Source organism: Melospiza georgiana, chromosome 7 (genome assembly GCF_028018845.1).
Source record: "Melospiza georgiana isolate bMelGeo1 chromosome 7, bMelGeo1.pri, whole genome shotgun sequence".
NCBI classification, from domain to species: Eukaryota; Metazoa; Chordata; class Aves; order Passeriformes; family Passerellidae; genus Melospiza; species Melospiza georgiana.
Genome location: NC_080436.1, coordinates 10,790,707 through 10,810,597, shown reverse-complemented (window position 1 = coordinate 10,810,597; position 19,891 = coordinate 10,790,707). Strand labels below are relative to the sequence as shown.

General features: G+C 41.4%; 1 protein-coding gene across 3 annotated transcripts in view; it reads right to left on the bottom strand.

Moving 5' to 3' along the window:
- The window catches only part of MFSD6 (major facilitator superfamily domain containing 6), a 27,745-nt gene extending 7,854 nt beyond the window's left edge, over positions 1–19,891 (bottom strand). For all 3 annotated transcript variants that reach the window (XM_058027570.1, XM_058027571.1, XM_058027572.1), the window contains exons 1-3: positions 19,799–19,891; positions 10,250–11,846; positions 5,124–5,221 (exon numbers count right to left, since the gene is read on the bottom strand). In XM_058027570.1, the coding sequence (XP_057883553.1) occupies positions 5,124–5,221; positions 10,250–11,793 (1,642 nt within the window). In that variant the 5' untranslated portion in view covers positions 11,794–11,846; positions 19,799–19,891. The remainder of the gene's footprint in view (positions 1–5,123; positions 5,222–10,249; positions 11,847–19,798) is intronic.

The following is a 19,891-nucleotide window of genomic DNA, read 5'->3' as shown; positions in this document are numbered from 1 at the left end:
AGTATCAGAGAAATCCATGCCATCTCAGAGGCAAGAAGTAATCCCCTCCTGCCCTTCTCACTCCCTGCAAAAACCCAACAAACTCCCTCAAACCTCCAAAAACTTCCCAGCAAACTCTTTCTAAACTCAACACCAACACACTCTGCATTTAGCATGGAATGGTCCAGATGAGAACAGCACACAAGCTTCTCAGGTTAGGCCACAGACATCACTTTCCATGGCTGCTGTTGAGAGGCAGAGTCACTGGGCCTTCCTCCTGCTGCAGCTGCATCCTGCCCTGTGCCTGATGTGCCTGATCCTGCGTGGGTGCTGCCACTGCTTCACCCACTCCTACAACAGCCACCAGTGCCACCAACCACAGCTCAGTGACAGCCCCAGAGCTCACTGCCATCAACTACGGCCCAATGACAGCCCCAGAGCTCACTGCCACCAACCGCAGCCCCATGACAGCCTCAGTCCTCACTGCCATCAACTATGGCCCCATGACAGCCCCAGTCCTCAGTGTCATCAACCACAGCCCCATGACAGCCCCATTTCTCACTGCCACCAACCACAGCCCCATGACAGCCCCAGCCTACAGCAGAAACTGTGCAAGTGTCTACACAGCACATTTGGGGTTTCTACCCAGCATATTCAGGTTTATCTACCCAGCAGATTTGGGGCTGGGACCACTTTTTCCTCCAGCAGGAGAGCTAAGGGACAGCCAGCACACGGCCCTCAGCGTGGGAGGCTGGCTCTAGGTGGAACCTTCCCCTTGGAACACCTGTCTGGGGGCCTGTGTGGAGTGGGGAAGGACAGGAAAAAGCAGGGTTGTGGAGAAGTTAGAAAAACAAAACAGTTTCGTAGTTCATCACACATTAAATAAGCCTGAACTATTTTGCCACCCTCAGATTGAGTGGGAATTTTTTTTTCCTTATTTCAGAGGTATTAAAAATAGTCATCACAGTTTACCAATTCCTAAGCTCTACTGCCTCAGTTTTAAACAAATATTGGCACAACTGATGATTCAGTCAACATGTCTCTGTCCTCTACACTTGACTTATAATGAACAGTTGGACAATCAATAATTACTTAGGCATTTAGGCTGAAGACTCCTAAGAGCAAGAAAACACATTTTTTTGTAACATGTATGTAACATACAGAATAATGTGGATTTTGCTTAGGAGAAATAAGCAATAGCACTATATGAAATTGATATAGTGCAGGTACACACGTTAGATGTCCACCAGGCTAATCCAGGTCAAATTCACTCAAAATCAAATCTCCTTAAGCTTTGGGTATTACACATATATATGTGCATGAATCTCTCTCTCAAGGTTTTGGTACTAGTACATCACTGTATTGAAAAACAAAAAGCTTGCATTAAATTGAGTCTGTATTACCTTACCATTTAGAGTTTAAGGCTTTAAAACTCACAGATTTTCTATGCAAAAAGCTAAAGAGTTTTAAAACTCACTGAGTCTCTACTTTCTTTAATGCAGATCCATGAATGCATTGCAAATAGCAACCAAGAGCTGTCCCAATAACGAAGCAGAGCTAATTTAATATAGGTAAAGTGGTTTTGGTTTAGAAAATGCATCAATTAACATAAAACATTCAGTTTTATTGGCTGTTAGGAGCAAGCACATTCTTAAAGCTGGGCAAATAAAAAACACATCAGAAATTATTTGAACTGAGTTTGTTTGAACACAAAAGGCCATAACTTAACCAACAGGTTCTTGGATGTTTTCATCTTTAGCACTAGAACACAGTGTTCTCAGTTTCTCTGAAAACAAATCCATACTTTAAATCAGCTCACTACACTTGCCTTTAAAGGCACAGCCTTTTTATTTTAGTATGTGTACATTATTAATGTGATTTTTATTATTTATACAACAGTAGCTATTTGAAACAGTTTTTACCACAATTCACATAAGAAGTCTGCTGTGGATTACTGTTATTGCTAACCACAATTCTTTTTAAAAGAAGTTGCTCACTATATATATTGTGAAATTATTTGCTAAAACCACTAACCGCCATTTCATCATCTGCACAACAGTTCCAACAAGTGCAGCAACCCTAGAGTGATGCTTGTAATTTCAGTGAATTTAGGATAATTCATATGTAAACTGTGAGCTGAAGATTTGGGGATCCAAATTTATTTCAAGAGAAATATGCATCATAATTATTGTCAGCCAAAGGCCAAACTCTTTGCTCTCTAGACATAACTGTGTTGCTGGAACATCAGTAGGAGTCACTTCTTAGAATAGTACTTGTTTTGGAGTTTGCTGAGTAACTGCCAAGTGAAAACAGCTCATTTTCAGGTTAACAAGATGGTTTTGTAATTTAGAAAAAATTCCTGTCATGCAAATTGGAAAGCTACCATAGCTGTTATCAGAGAACCTGGACCAGTGCCCTGGAACAATAAATTGCAGCTAACTAGCATAGCAAAACTTTATCTGCTAAGTGCCAAATGAACAAGATTGCTTGTGTGCAATATATATAGATATATATGATTTACAAGGATGTCTTGAAATCTTCAGTTATTACAGATTCAGCCTTAACTCTTATTTTCATACATTGCCTGTGCAAGTCAATACAGCAAAGTGGTTGAAAACTTTGGATTGAGAAGTGAATTGTTTAAATCTCCTCATTTACTCCTTTGAGAGTGCAATGCAATGAGAGCTGTCCTCATTCCATCTACAAACAGCAGCTGGAACACAGCATGGTTCTTATTACAATCAATAGATGCAGTCTGCAGAGTCATCTTCCAGAAAGGTCTCCATGCCCTCCAGCAACAGCACATGGGGATAATCCTGCTTGTACTGCAGGAACATATTAAACAGAAAAGAAAATTTTTTACAGAAGTCAACTAAAAGTTCTGTTAGCCTTAACACCCCTCAAGCTGAGGAGTTTACATAGAATGTGACAGCTTCCTGGAAAAAAGTTCTGCACAATTAGAACAAGGACTTCACCAGGGGTTTCAAAGACCTGTCAACTTGATGGCCCACATGGTGCCCACATGTTGTACACAATCTACTCTTTTTTGGTTCTTACACAGAGAAAACAGCTCCAACTCTTGCTTCCCTCTGTCAACAAGCTCACTTAAAAATAAGAGCTTCCACCTCACCAAATTTCATTGAGGTATCACGTCTTACTGCCACTGACAATACAGTGGTTATGTTGGAGAGAAAGCAGAGCCCAAAGAAAGAGGACTTGGAACTGCTGCAGAGAAAAACCAGAACTCTAGAAAAGAGGAAAACTAGTAAGAGCAGAAAGGGAATGAATCAATGAGGGGGGGAAGTCAGCAGTACTTCTAAAAAGATAACCCTGATCCCCCATTTGGCAACGCTGAATAAGATGACTGGAATCCCACAAATAATGCAGTGGCAGTGGTTAGACACACACAGGGCACCCATGGACATCAGGGACCGACAATGACGTGTGAAAAGGGCACACAGAACACAGAGAACCGGGGCTGGGTGGGGGAGCTGTGCGTGGGCTTGGTTTGGGTTTAGCTCTCTCATTTGCTGACTATAAATAACTGCAAGTAGCCAGATTAACCAAGGAGCCCATGATTCAGCAGTGCCTAAATATGGTAACATCTGGCAGATACATTTATGACAAAGTATTATTTTGAAAGTCCTTAATTTTTTCTTCAAACATCAATTATTCAGGATTTGTGTACTGTGTACTCTTGCTCTATGTAAAGGCAAACCTATGTATTGTGCAATTCATATTGAAATTTCAGCAGAATAAAAACCACATGCAAAGTACAAGAAACTTCTTTTTCAGCCATGACTTACAGGATTCTTCCAGGCACAAACTTATGGCTGTGTAGGTTAAACCAAAAGGGTTTTTCCCTGTATTTAGATATGGGATATCTTTAAATCAGGATCACCTAAAAGGCAACATCCAAAGCTTTGTATTCATCATTTGTTTTCCCTAGATGTTTGAGCAGGTGGGAGTATAACACATACTCATTCTTTAGTTTCTTTCTAAACATGTTCCTATTTTAACACTTGGTATGAACAATGAAGCATCAATTCAATAGTTGTGGTTTGGGGGCTTTTTTAATAACAAAATTCAAAAGCCTGCTGTTGGGGCAATTATAATATGATAAACTGTGTTTTGTTAGCTCAGAACTTTAAGGAGCCAGGACACAAATGGATCTCTGTGTGTATGTAGAGATCCACACAGTGCTCTCTAATGGCATTTTGTAACTCAAAGTCTACCTTACAAAGATTTCTGTAAGTATAGTAGAAAAAGTTAATTTAAATTCAAGTTATGCTGCACACAGAAGAATAAAACTTCTAAGTATAATCTAAGGAAAAAATTCTAAATATTATTTTATAAAACCAAAATGCTGGCTTTAAAAAGATGGTAAAAATGGTACTCTTCAAATATTGAAGAAATAGAAAGTAAGGCAGTTCCACTTTTTCATGGTTTTGAGAAGTGGTACCCACCACAAAAAAAGGTCACAAAAAAGGTCAAAAAAAGAAGCTAGAACAATGCATACTTTAACATTGTAATGAAGTTCTTACAGACTTCTACAACAGGATTTGAAAACAGGACTCAAGTTACTTGTCAATAGACCACACCTCTATCCTTGAAAATAAGATTGTGAAAGGGCACGTCCCTTAAAGAAGTTCTCTTAGGATTGAGAAAGCACTGAGAGAACTGCTGCTCTAGCTATTAAAACAAAAATTCTATAATCTAAAAGCACTGATGGAACTGAAGTATTTAACAGAGACAGAATGACCCAGACTATGCTTGGAGGTTTTCTGCGGCATCCTTTCAAGGACTGCAACCTCTGGCATTTAATGACGTTCACATTTATCACCAAACAGGATTTGCAGTAGGTGTGTACCCTCATAGCTCATGCTTCTGTCTCTTTGTTTATTTAAAGGGTGTGTTGGTCTCACACAGTTCTGTTTGAATAAACACATAACTGTGCACAATCAAATGCATGCCCACCCTTTTGACGTCAAATATTTCCCAGGATAAACAGCAATGGTTTATGTGTTTTATGAACCTCCATCTTCTGGGGTATTTGTGGTCAAAACAACAGAGAAATACCAGATTTTTTACTTAATCATAGCTCACTTGAAAACAAGATAATGGGAGCACCTGGAAGGTCTTACCTTGCAGCACTTCCATCGGAAGAACGGTCCAGGCATTTTCCAGGTACGAGATGTAGATGTATCGTGCTGTGTTACAGGCAAGGCCAATATAAAGCACTCTAAAGGAAACAAAGAAAGGAAAAAGTCAGGACAGTCTGCACTTTCCCTTTCTGGTATGTTATAATACAGCTTACTGATTTAGAACTTATTTGCATGCATACGGTTTGCCAGTCTAAAGCATTTGCTCAACAGAAAATACATCCTTCAAGTCCTACACCCAAACATAAACTCTCCTCCTGCCCATTCAACACATTCAAAATCCTAATAGAAAAAAAATAAATCAAAGAGACAGCAAACCCACTGAGCTTTTAATTGAGGTCTGTAGTTCTATGCCACACTCTAAATGGGATTGTGTTTCAGAGAGAGAATTTCTGAGTGCATTCAAAATCCTTTCCAAACAACCTGCTTTTCTAATCATCCAGAGATTCATTCTGCCATTTCAATGAAAGCCTGGAGCAGGTTTGTATTAAAGGAATTAATTTTAACCCAATTAATATAAGTTTATAGTCCCAGTATCTGCAAACTGCTCAGAACTACTCTAAAACACATCCCACAGAAGCAATATGGTTTATAATAACATGCCTCAGGATAAAACTTAGCCATCCTGTTGAAAAGCAGCAGATGCTGCATCTCAGAATTTAGAGAAAAAAAAAACCAACAAAAACTCTTACAACAGCTTTAAAACAATGAAATACAAAGACTATTTGTGAAGTGCATTTCCCATTGCACATTTAACCTGATGACTCTTCCCTTGCAGTTTTTAGATTTAGCATAACTTCCCTCTGGGGTGCTCATTCATCCAGCTATCTTCCTCTTATTTTTAGATGGATCTTGGGAAACAAGGACTTAATTGAAAACATGTTTACCGCTTGAAAAAGGGTGCTATTGCAACATTTAAAGATTTTTTTCAGGGACAAGGATAATTTGTTGTCCCAACAGGGCTTGTTGTCTGAACCCTGGTTGGGCATAAGTGAAATAAATGCAATTGGTAATTAAGGTGAAGCACCGACCTTGTGAAAGGGCTCTTTATTCTTTGTGGTGCTTTTTCAGTTAGTTTTTCTACAAATGCACACCAATAATTAATTAAATGGTACAGAGTGACTGGAAAATCTAGAGTGAGGCACCATCACAAAAACACAGCATCTTGTCAACATATGAGGTCTCCAAATACACATGTTGACAGTGAAAAATCCACTACCAGAGTTTTTATCATGTCAGTGATATCAAAAAAGGCCTGTGCATTTCACAACAAGATGAATTTACTTTCAACGAGTAGGGCAAGCTGGCAGGAAGTCATCTCCTCTCAGTCATAGATCAAACCAAGCTGTGCTGCTTCCAGATACATGTGAGGTCCATGAATAGCTGGTTTAAGCTGCCTTTAGGCAACAAAAGGCCAAGCATTCAAGGAAGAAAACATGGGAAGCCATGAAAAAGTTCACTGTTATACAATAATGAGAACAAACTTGTTCTTTGTGCTGTGAATCATAAATTTCATCTCATCCTTTAATTAATGCCTTCTGTTCCAAACCAATAACTCGGTTCCTTTCATAGCCACAACTTAACATAGCTCTTATGTAAAACCACATTTCTGAAATGTATTAGGACACATCAGCCTCAAAAGGTAACCAAAGTCACAAGGTCTGCAGGCTCCTGTCTTCACTCCCCTACTAGAAAGGTCCAGGGTGATGCATACTCTCAGGAGTACAAAGGAATGGCCTCATATATACATTTGGTTTTCCTCAGCAGCAGTACAGATGCACCTCTCTGTTTAGGACGAGTTCTAGACAGCTTAATTTCACTTTTGTCTAGCAAAAACTTTGTTCACCAAGAACTGTCTTCCTATCTCAGCTGTTCCCTAGCATAGCCACACCAGAGATGTGACCTCCTGCTTCTTCCATCATCACTAACCACTCACCTACCTGTGTTTATCCAACACGTTACATTTGCAGAAAGATTTGGATTTGAAGTTTAAGAGCAGCAATTTAGTCAGGTTCTACCTCTTAATTTGTTAGAATATATGTACAGAATTTTAGGTAAATTACAGTTTATGAAGATTTCTATAAATATGGTTTTGGAGGGGTACGTCACACGAAAACTTTTGTATATTTACAGAGTCTTTTCAAAAATGAATTTATAATAATCACTTAGGCTCCCTATCAGACCTAAATGGAAAATGTAAACAGATGTTCCCTATGAACCCTATATGCAGCACTCACAGAGACACAATACTCACTTCACAGGTTACACATTTAAAGCACTGAATCTATATTTGTGACAAGGAGTCTGAGCTGTTTACAGCCATGACTACCAGTCTCTGCTTCCCATAAAAGCTCACATGCTGGAACTGTGGTCAGACAAACACATTCTAGCTTAACCTCAAGTAGGAAGTTATTTTCAGAGCTTGACATCATCTTCTTAAGTGACTAGCAGCTCTGAGTGCTTCTACACCAGGTGGGATCTAAATATTTCATAGCCAGTTTTGCACATTTTTTTGCTCACAGTATCATAGAGTGATTTGGGTTGGAAGGGAACTTAAAGATCATCTAGTCCCCACCCCTCTGCCATAGGCAAGGACACCATTCATTAGGCCAGGTTGTTCAAAGCCCCATCCAGCCTGGTCTTGGACACTTCCAGGGATGAGGCAGCCACAGCTTCTCTGGGCAACCTGTGCCAGGGCCTCACCCCTCACAGTAAAGAACTTCTTCCTAATATCCTCTCAAAGAAACACTAGAAGCACACATGCACTGCACAAATGTATGAACAGTAGAGCTAATGAAGTCAGAAATTGGGCATTTTAATCAGCAAATATTTAATACAATCACACGTAAAACGCTTGGACAATAATCTGAACATTAGTTTTAAAAAACTGTGAAAACACAGGAGGTTTCAAACTGTTGTAAGGGTTTTATATGCCACCACATACAATGGTAGAAACAGAAAGATTTTTAAGACTTGAAAAGGGAAACTGAGCTTCTGTCTGATAGGGTGTAAAGCCCATTTCCTTGCAGTTCCACAAAGGACATTCAACAGCCTTTTTTCCTGCTACTGTGACAATGAATGCAATTCTGGTACTCATGCCTGTCTTCAAACACTTGGCACAGAAAGAAAAATTGAATGACAATATTCAAACACTTCAGAAAGAAAGTCTACATCTAGAAGTCCAACAACCCAGAGGAAAGGAATTTTGAGCTATTAAAAATAAATAAAATATCAACATTGAATGCTTCTGACTAAAGATATGGAGCTGGAGGCTATAGGAATTTTATTCCTAATAGGAAAATTATTATCTGCACTAGAAGGCAGCAGACAACACATACACAGAACTGTCAAAGATGAGCTATGAAAACTCCTATCCATGTTTCTTTGGGGAAGAAAAAAAGAAAAGCTTGCTTCCTCTCAAACACACAAAGTTCAGAAAGTACAAAGTGGCAGGCAACCAGGAGGAGTCATCTCAAACTGTGATGACTAAACACAAGCATTAGATAACACTAAAATATGACTAATGTGCATTTCCCAGGTGTAGGTATGTAGACTGCTGTTTCATAGCAAACAGGGACTAGTGTTTAAACAATTCAATCTTGATCCCATCTTGGCTTCACAGGTTTAGCAGTACCAAAAAAAAAAAAGAAAAAAAAAGGAACTGATCCCCTCTTATCATCCTTCTTTTCACTGCCCAATGGGCCAATGCTCCCATCCCCTCCATTTAATCTTATTCACAATCCTACCACTCTTTCAGTTTTCATTCTTTAGCTGAAATCTAAGCCTGAATTTTGTACTATAATATACATTGAAAGACCATACGCAAGCTATCTTTAGCTATGAAGACTGTGATCTGTTCTCACCACTCCTCCATCATCATATCCTTCCTCCAGGCTTTGCATGCAAGGTGTCATTTTCTCTTACTAATTATTGTCAAATTCAGAGATTAGGACTGACTCTAAGTAAAGATATCCTCCTCAGTTTCAAGTAAGAAAGAACTCCATCTTTTAAGTAATCTCTCAAATTACTGTGCTAAACATCTCAAACATTTTTAGTAGAGGGCAAATGAGTAAAAATATTCCTCCCAATAAAAGCAAAACAAAGAGCAGGACCTTAGAACAGAATACACAAAAAGAACAGTGCAAACAGCTTAAAAATACTTACATCTCAATGCCTGTATGAATATAAACTGGGTATTTGGAAAGGATATGATGCTAACAACACACAGCTCTGAACTTACATGCACAGAATACCTGAGTAAATATTAAAAAAAAACACCTCTGCAGCTTCATTACTCAGGTTTTCCCCATCTTTCCTCCCCTGTGCTTTTTTTTAAAAGTAGAGGAGGGATTTAGAAGGCTATTAAGTCAATGTAGTGAATTTACTGGAAACCAATGCTCACTAATATGCTGGAAGCAGTCGCTTTCACTTAGACAAGGCAAAAACAACAGGACAAGCCCTGCAGCCATCTCACTTCATAGCTGACACAGACACTGCAACTGAAGGAGGAGAGCAAGCCCTGAACTAGTAAGTGACACTGCCAGGCTGCAACCTCATTCTGCCAACACCCAGAGTCTGATTACGAGGCCATGTACACAGGAGGTGCTCACCTCGTTTCCTCAGCTCAGCTTCTCCCTCTCAGCCTGCAGCTGACACCTTGACACCTTTCCAGGCTACCGTGGGGGCAGCGAACTGCCCTGCAAGGGGAACTAGGCTAAAGCAGAATGCTGCTACTCACAGGAAAAAAACTGAAAAACTAATGGCATTTGTATGTCAAAACAGACAACCCTTGAGTGGGTGGCAATTTGTAAAGATCTCAGAGCGATGCATCAGGGAACAAGGCTATCTTCTGGAACCATCTGCAAAAGGTTATGGTGCCAGGCAGAAAGCACATACTAACATGCAACTCAAATGCAAAGCAAGCATTTCAGAGCATTTTCAACTCTTGAAATAAAAAAAAAAAAAATCGATCATGTGAGCCACATAACTGAGCATGAATTTGAAAAAAAAAAAAAAAAGATTAGTTGGAGTTTCACTTTGTAGCACAAGGGCTGAGCCTGAGAGTCACCATTTTTTGTATAGCTCTTTAATGATTGCTGCCATCTTACCTGATGTGACCAACCAATTCAATGAGTTTGTGGCTGAAGAAATAGGCAGTCAGCTCAGACACGTGGCTGAGCACAGAACAAACTCCAAAGAGAGTGGTGGTGCCATTTAGGTCTTCCAAGTGCCAGTACAGAAAGGTGAACACAAAGCCATATCCAAACCCCATGAACCAGGCCACGAAGAGCACGGAGCCATATTGGATACTGCACAGCAGTTTAATTAGGTCCCAAAAACTGAAAGACTGTGACTGGCTCATACTGGTAGGAGTGTTATCTGAAGATTCATTGGAGGCATTTCTGTCCACCTGTGAGATCTCGACCTCTTTTCTCTTATTTTCATCTTGCTTGAAGTGCGTGTAATGAAATCGAAACTGGGTGGCCACGATCAGAGCCATTGTCATGAGGACACCAAAAACAATGAAAACGATCCTGTAGTTCTTGTACTCTGGAGCTTTACATCCTTGACCTTCAATGGCAACTTCTGTGTGAGTATAGTCAATGCCAATTCCCACGGAGAGCATGGCCAGCCCCCAGCCCAGAGACCCCCACATACGCTGCAATCCATAGCGGTCCCGGTGCTTGCCGAGGTACTGCAGGGTTATGGTGTCCACAATGGTAACAGAGGAAGCACTGAAAAATTCTCCTATTATGACAACCAGCAGAATGAGTAGAAAGATGGCCTCTACTTCTTGCTGATCATAAACGAGCACAACTTGGTCAGAAGGCATGGGCTTTGTGCTGATGGAAGCTGGGGTGGTGCTCAGAGTTGTGTTCCCTAGTGAGACCGGGCTAGTGGTGGTGCTTTGCAAAATCAAATGGGTACTGTTCTCCAAGGTAAAATCCTCACCATTGCTCTGTGTAGGTACTGGGAATGTTATTTCGGGATTAGGTGTCCCTGTTGTTTCCAAAGTGGCTGAACTGGAAGTGACCAGGTCTCTCCTCCCACGAACTTTCGGGGATGCAGCACTCACTGTGGTTAGTGGAGAAGCCATGGAGGTGTTTTGCAGGATTGTTGTTAAAAGGCTGCTTGCGTTGGTGGGATGTGCAGGGGGAAGGCCCTTTGGTACACATCTTAAGGTGGCTGGTCTCACAAATCCAATGCCCAGGTTGAACAGAACCCAGCATAAAAGTGAAAACAGAAGGACAATCTTGCCTTTCTTGAAGCGATCTGCCACCACTCCCCAGAAGGGAGCACTGCAAAACTCAATAAAGTACCTGATGCCCACCAGAAGTCCACTCTGGCTGGGGGTCATACCCAGCTGCTTGTAGTACACGGGCAGCAAGGGGTAGAGAGAGCCATATGCAGAATAGAAGAAAAAATAAAAGACCTTTGAGATCAGAAGATCGTTGTTGATTTTGACACAGTGCTTTTCTAACCAATCCAGCTCTTCATCTGGGGCAGTGGTTGTCTCTGTTGAAGGGGATTCATTATTGGGTGGCAAGTCTTGATCCTTGGAAATGCCATTGAAAGGATCAGCGAGCACATACTTTCTCTTCTGCTCTTCTTCGTCGTCGGTTAGAATGGCCACCTTATCATCAGCTGCCATGGTTTACCACAGGCATCCAGGATCTGGTGGACTCTCAAGGAACTAGGGCTACCCTGTGAACAAATAAAACATAAGGTGGTTAAGGAGAGCAGGACCTGCAATGCCAGCCATCAAGGACAGAGAGCCTCTTTCTTGTAAGTAACATTCCTGAGCAATAAATGCAGTGTTCAGGGTGGAGAAGACCATTTGTCTAGACTAGTGGTACATGGTAGCATCAATAAAAATGTGTTTTATGACCAATTCTGTGAAGTTCTCCCAACATCAGCTTTTATATTGTGCAACAAAACATCTTTCATGTTTAGGAGAGAGAATAACATATATTCAGAGTTACTGTGGCAATTAAGTGCTAGTATTTGCAAGTTCTCTTCTTTCAAGTTAGCTTTTCTCCCCCAAGGCTAACTGCTTTATTTCCAGTATTCCCTCCTATGCCAAAGGATAGCCATGATTTTGTAATTAAGCAATGCAGCCACATATACCCAGGTTATTTTGATCATCAAAACATATTATCTAAAGCCACATGATGGCCTTCAAAAGGCTCAGCAATCTCCTCTTGAAACACATTTTTCTAAGCACTCCGCAGCTGCAGCAGAAATTGATGGGAGGCTTGAGCTTCTCCACTGAATGGGAAGAGGTGGGAATTAGGATGGGGCTTAAAGATCAAAATTAGGGTAACAATCTCAAAGACATCAAAGACCTGGGAGCAAAGAAACAGACACAGGCCCTATAAAGCTATCTTCAAGTCAAATTCTGAAATGGAAAAGAGGTGGACTGGGAGGCAACAGCACTGCAGCTGCCTGCACTTATCTTCTGCAGAAGTGCCTGCCAAATTGATAAGCAACACTAAAAAATAAACACTTAGACTTTGAGTGACCAGCCAGCTTTCACATTTAAACACAACCCATTCCAATAAACTAGCCTAGCTAAGAAAAGCTTCCTTTTCAAAGAACAAAAACCAGCTCTGCCAGCAGGCTATCAGCTCCAAATTATTATTAAAAAACTGGTTTTGCTCTGTTGGTACCTTTAAATTTAACCTAATAAGATCACCTCATGCTCATTGTGAGAAAGTTAAATGCTTTATATATTTTGGTTTTATAATCCTTTCCTGTTTGGATTAGTATTACTATCACAGAGTAACTTTTTCAAGGACCAATATTTGCAAGCAGAACCAGAAGAACCTGAAATTTCTCGAAGAGGACTCCATTTGTGATCTTGACCTGCTCAAGGAATTTGAAATTGGACAAGATGATCCTACTGCATTCCTTCCAACTCAGGATATTATATCATTCTATGATAAGTATTTTTTTGCAGTTCTGTACTTTATTCCAAGCAGAAGAGGACAATGAAACAAGTCTTTCATTACTCATCTGAAAGCACAATATCATCCCTTTAAAATTAGTCATGCAACAGTGTATTCAGTGCCTTTAAATTAACTATAATTCATCATTATTTAATACTGACAATGGATTTGGAATGGATTATTTAATACTGACAAAGGCTAATAAGAGAGAAGAGACTAACATTCAGTAGTATGTTAAATTAATTGTCCCCTATTGATTCAGCATATATATAACAGCTGACAACACGCCATGGGTATTTCCAAAAACAACAGTTCATGAGAATAATCTAAACCTCACACAGTTCAGTGAAAGACAAGTCTAAAAATACCATCATTAAAATCCAAAACACTCATAAGGTTTGTCTATGCTTTTCACTTTTAAATGTCACTTCTATGGGATACTATCTACGAGGATCTCTGGTTTCACTTAGGGAGAAAAGGCTACATACAAATCTTGGAACCTTAAATATTCATGTATTCAAGGTCAAAAGTAAATGAAAACCATGCCAGCATATACAGAGATTCAAGTTTTTTCCTCCAGTTTCTTCAGAGACAATCCAATTAAATTTTTTAAAAAGTATTTCAACTGTCAAAAGACTAGACAGCCCTAATTAAGTTGTTAGAACAGTCAAATGTGAAAGCACATTTTCTTGCTCTTACCTGTTACCATCAAAAGCCCCATGAACCAAAACTCAGCAGCTGTCTAGTGAGCTCCTGCAATTTTTGGTTCAGCCAACCACATCCACCTGACAGGTGGAAGAAACTGTGGGGTTTTTGCTCATTTCTATATCCATAAAACAAGCCCTTCTAATGAGTAAATTAGATCAGTCATCATCTGTGCTCTTATTTTCTTTATGCCTTGCCCTTCTCTGACAACAAAGACTGCAGATCTTCTGCAGGGCCCCACTTATGTCAAGGGGATGTAACTGAGCTTTCAGTATAGGCTCATCTGTTTACAGCAACTCGCTTGCTTGCTGCATCAGAGCTTTACAGCATTTACTTCTGAAGAATAGATTTCCTGTTCCCCAGACATGACAAGATAGAACTCACATTTTAACCACGTGGATATTTTAGGAGGACTTCTTTGTAAGTGTGGCTTGAAATCATCCTCATTTAAACAAGTTTATTCCTGTATATGAGCTCTGATGCAGCTGGTTTCATACAAATAATATTGAAAGCTTTTAGAGCAATTACTATTAATTTTGTTTCCCTTTTCTCTTGAAGTGGAATTTCAATTCCATATGTTGTATGAATAGTGAGAACATAACAAATTATGATACTGTTAATCTTTAAACTCTTCAGTTGCTGTATATTCTTCCCCTCTCCACAATTTTTATTGGCCTCAGCATCCATCTTCTAATGCATTGCATAATCCAAAAGATTCACTCCTGCTATTCTGACCAGAACATCCTGGGTTAGAAGGCTATTAAAAAAGGCTATTTCAAAATAATTTCAATAAATATTTTCCCACACTAAGAGCTTCATTGAATGTTATTAATAATACAGAATATACTCTTCAGAAATATAACAGCATCAAGAGTGGTAGGAGCCATATGGCATTCTTTATTGTTTTGATCACTAGTTTGTTTAGGAGTCAGGTTTTTGAAAGTCATATTAAGCAATGTTTTAAATTCTAAAAGTAATTGACTGAAAACAAGAAAATGAACAAAGTATTGTTACTGAAAGAAATCTACAAAAACCCTGAACCAATGGGGATTTCCTTCAATGGCAAAAACCCCGTGCCAGTCAGGGATTGAACATGCAGCAAACTAGACAGATGGAAAAACCAATATACTTCTCAGTGATAAGAGACTAGTTATCTATTGGTTATTTTAACCATTGCCTTCAAATACTGTATCTGTACTTTGCAAATACTATTCTAATGCATAAGACTATAGAAGGACAGAAGACAAGCACAACAGAGAACAAACAACAGAGAACAGGAGTAAAGAAGAAAGGTTAGGAGAGTTAACAGATGGACTTCAGAGTGATTATAAATTTTAACTCATTTGAAGTTGAAGAGAATACAACATTCTGGGAGAGGCCTGCTGAATGTAATCAGCTCTGCCAGGACAGAGGTTGCAGAGTGGTACCTTCACTCTGAAAACAGGAATAATGGGTTGGAGGTGTTACCCCCAAACTTAGGGTTCAGAAACACACAAGAAAGCCCTAAGATGTAATTGGAAAGAACTCCTCCAGGAACCCTGAGAAAGCCCTGCAAAGGGTAAAGGGAAGAGGCCTAGCAAGGGCACAGCACAGCAGCACGTGTATCACAAGACAGCACTTCGGTCCTCCAACAAACGAGCTTTTATCCTGACACAGGTTTACATTTCCAAACCGCTACAGAACTCAGAACTGGGAACCAGGCCCTTGTTTCCTCACCATGCCCTCACCCTCCAAGGCTGCAATGGGAAGGGAGCGCATCCCTCCCCTCCCTGGCTGGCAGCTGCACGGGGAGCCCGGCAGACGCAGCGCTCTCAGAGCGCGATTATTCCGTGACATCACGCCTTCTCCCAACCTCTTCATGCACAAGTGCGTGTGCTTCTCCTCAAAGAATGCACTTGTTAACCACAAGGCTCTTCTCCCTTCAAGATCTGCACAGATGGGATTTTTTAAATGTAAGTACAAACTATTATTTTTTCTGAGTTTCCTGCCCCACATCATCCCACATTGCTGTCACTTGCTTTAGTACCTATTCCTCAGCAAGTCAAAATCCACTTTCAAGCCCTTACATCTAGAACATGGATTTTATCCAGTCATCTCCTGCAAACAGACACAACTTCCCTGCAGACTTGCACCTTTGAGCAGCTATCTTGGGAATGGAAGAAGAACCATTTGTCCCAAGAAATCCAGTGATGACAGTGCAGTGGTCATTTCAAAAACTGAAATGAGCCTCTCTGGCAGGTAGGTAGAAAGAGGGTTTTCTACATTTAGTTAAGTATCTTCTTGGCATTCTTGCTTTTATTTCTTAAATCGATCCTCATTTAGTCTGTCTCTCCTAATAATTAACAGGATTTCAAGATCAGAAAGGATAAAAAGCTAATCTACTCAAGACAACCTGACATTGCAAGAATAAAAACAAAACAAAAGTAACAAAGTAAAATAATAATACAGTATACTAAAAACTCAGCTCTCGCCTTGGAGTCACTCTTCCCAAAACTTAGGACAAAAAAAAAAACCCCTTGCTTTGAACCATATCTCAAATTAAAAACAAAGAAAAAGGAAAAAAAAAACCCAATTAAGAGCTCAGCCTGGGGTAGCAAATCCCTAAACCTCTCAGGGAAAATACCACACTACTTACAGAACCCGGCATTGAAACTTCATCTGCAGACCAACAGAAAGTTAGATCTGAGGTGAAAGTGTACTGTTGTTCTAAAATAAAGTTTAATTTGCCATAAATATTCCATTCACTAGGCTTTGAGAATTAAAATATAATTAAGACTCACAAAGCAGAGACTCAAAATCTGGGTTTGAATGTATGTGAATGTTAAAAAACAAACCACCAAAAAAACCCGTGACAGTTCACGAGAAGACAGTGGAAATGATCACGAGAGCCTTAACCCATTAAATACCTAAAAAATTATTAACTGTAGCAGATTTATATTTATACAGCCTCAGAAAACAGAGCAGGAATGATCAAGTAATCTCTCAAACAACATGCAGCTGTAGGAACAGAGCAGGCCAGCTTGCTGTTTGCATTGTGCAGATAAATCAAAGCCAGTCAGAATGGCATCACGTTTTAGTTGACCCCTTCCAGCCTTTCACTGACTAGAAAACTCACTTTGTAGCAAATACATTAAAGTCCACATGAAGTTTTCATACAAACATTTTAAAATCTGTAAATAGAAAAGACATTTCTTTAAAACACTTTAAGTCACTAAGAACTGTTTGATCAAGAACAGGTCTGCTAGAGAAGGAGACTTGAAAACTACACAAAGGCTCACCTCACTCATCCCCCAGCTGGTGAAACTGCCATGAAAGCATCCATCACACAGCTCATGCTCACCACCTCCTCCTCAGCCACCCTGCCCCATCAACCCAAGCTCCAAAACCTTTGCAATAAAGACTTTCTGCTCACTATCTGTGCAGCAGCTCCAGAGGGAAGCCCTGCATCCAGCAGGCCTACAAGGCACTGCTGCAGCAGCCATAAATAATAGACCATGTTTTCCATTTTCAAGCAAGTTTCACCCCTAAGGAGCAGCCTGGCGCTGTCACCTGCATCCATGCCAAAAAGGAGGAGAATGTTATGCAAACAACTTACGTCATGGCAGAGAAGTAAGTGCCTGGACTCCATTCACTCTTGCATCACCAAGAGTTCCCAAGCCTCTCCCAGAAAAGTCAACCTCCAGGCGGAGCCCTTGGATGGGCTGTTCCCTGCCAAGCCATCCAGAACAACGCCCACAGGGTGCCCCACCTACCCCACATCATTAAAGGTAAGCAGTTCCTCCTGTGAGGCCCCAGCATGAGCACCTGACTGAATTTGTAAAATCAGAAACAATTCACACAGAGTGAATTTGTGCTGGGAAATATGCTTGTTTCAATTGTAAAGAAAGACACGAGTGTTGTAACATTAACCAACGTAATTAGGGTTTCCATGAAAGTGAAACCACCTTGTTCAAAGTAAAGCACTTCAAACTACTTTATTTTATGTTGGTGATACGCACTTACTTAATGTGTTGGGCTATAGGTTTTTCTGCTTCTTCATTATGGATATAAAAACTCTACACACTGAGACATTGAGTCAATTAGATTGGGAGATAACAGTATGTCTGAAATATGTCAAGATCAGGTCTATAATAGGTTTAATGCACTTAAGATTGGTCTAAAGCTACTACAATAGTGCTAGTATTAACATTAAACTGAAGAACACTATGAATCTTCATCTATTAAAGAAAAACCATTAAACTCACATCTTAGGACTCCTGCATTCCAATCTTGTTTTCCATTTAATATGTGTACATTAAGATGTCCAAGTAGACTCTTATTTGTTAAAGAGCTTATTTTTAGTTGGTATCAGCCTCCAGTTTTTTTGACCAGTTTTCCAGCTGTCAACTGCCTCCAAGGTTTACACTTGATTAATGATGGTAATTTCCAAGTGTGCTTTAAGCTCCAAACCAGGCAAATGCTCAGGGCATTCCAGGAGCACAGCACAGTGCTACCAGCGCTGGGCAGGGACAAGGGCACCCAGCTGCCCCTCCAAGCCTGGCAGCAGCAGCAGTCCTGGTCTGCTGCAGGACAGCAAGGCCTTCCTGGCCATTCCAGCCTCTGGGACCAATCTGCAGGTGGATCATGCCACCAGCTCATAATTTCCCACACTGCTATATAAACTCAGGCCCATTGTACTGTAGCTGAGGACTAAGATGAATTTTAGGCTGCATTCAAGCTGTACCCTAGCAGCAGCTCTGTTACTGATAAATCACAGCTTCCTCCCATTAGCTCCTCACATCGTCAGCTTCTACTCTCATATTCTCACTCCCCCTGTTTGATTTTTTTTTTAAAGTCTTCTTACGATTTTTACTGGACTCGTGACTACTACCACAAATACTAACCCTTAAAGGGATGATTGTTTTCTTTTCGCCTATTCCTTGGTGGGTCTTCAGAGAATACAAACAACAAAATACATGTCACCTTTGTCTATTTCTAACCAGTGAAACAAAAAACACACACAAAATAACCAAGCTAGAAAACTAGCATTTTGTAATCTCTTTCCTTGGACATTACCAACTAGTGGACAACAAGACCTAATACATCTTAGTAATGTAATAATGTTTGGAGAAGTTTTTACTGAAATATTTCAGCACTATGTTTATTCAGCTGTTCTCTTCTGTGCTAGGTTATCCAACCATGTTATCACTCCTCAACACTGCACTTTTTCATTAACAGAAGATTTAAAAAGAGTCTGCTGCTAAAACTTTAGAGCCACTAAACAGACAGGGATTTAAAACTCAATCTAACTTAGAACATCACAGGCATCCGTAGCAGCTATGGCACCTTCAGCGCTGACTTCCTAAATAAGTATCTTTTCCTACGCCTGTTCCAATAAACAGACGAGCAACCGACAGCCCGCTTACTAAACCCCACGGTATTTGAAGGATGTAAGGGCTGTGGATCCGAGTGACAGCCACAAGTAACGCCACGCCTGGATGCTGGCGGCAAGGAGAAGTGCGGGGATGCCTGTGCAGGAGCTCCCGTGGGACACGGCCCGGCCACCTCCGGGACTACGACTCTGTCACCGGGGAGGGCAGGGGGTGTTACACGGCTCGGCCGCAGCACGCTTCAACCACGATGCTGAGCTTAGGAGAAGCGGGCCGGCACCCACCGAGCTCGGCACCCGTCAAGGCTGACACAACCGGCCGGCTCCGGGGAGGCGCAGCTGACCGGCCCCGGCGCGGCAGGAAACGCCGCTGGGGAGAAGCTGCGGTACGGGCCCACGGGCAGCAGCATCCCGGGCGGCTGCGGGGACGAGGCCCGCCGCCCCGCTGGGAGGGCGCTGCAGCCGGTGCCGGGGCAGACACCGGGGGGGGAACGGCCTCCCCATCCCGGTGCGCCACAGCCGGCCCCGCGGGGCCGGTCCCCGCGGAGCGCGGGCAGGGGAGGCGGCGGCACCCCGCCGGGCGGCCCCGGCTGCCGGCCCGGCCCCCCGCGCACCGCGGGGCCGCGCTGACTCACCTCGCCCGGGGGCGGCTCCGGGGGGGCGCTCGGCCGGGAGCATCGCAGCCCCTTCCCTGCCGCCGCGGCTGCTGCGGGCGGCGGCTCCGCGCA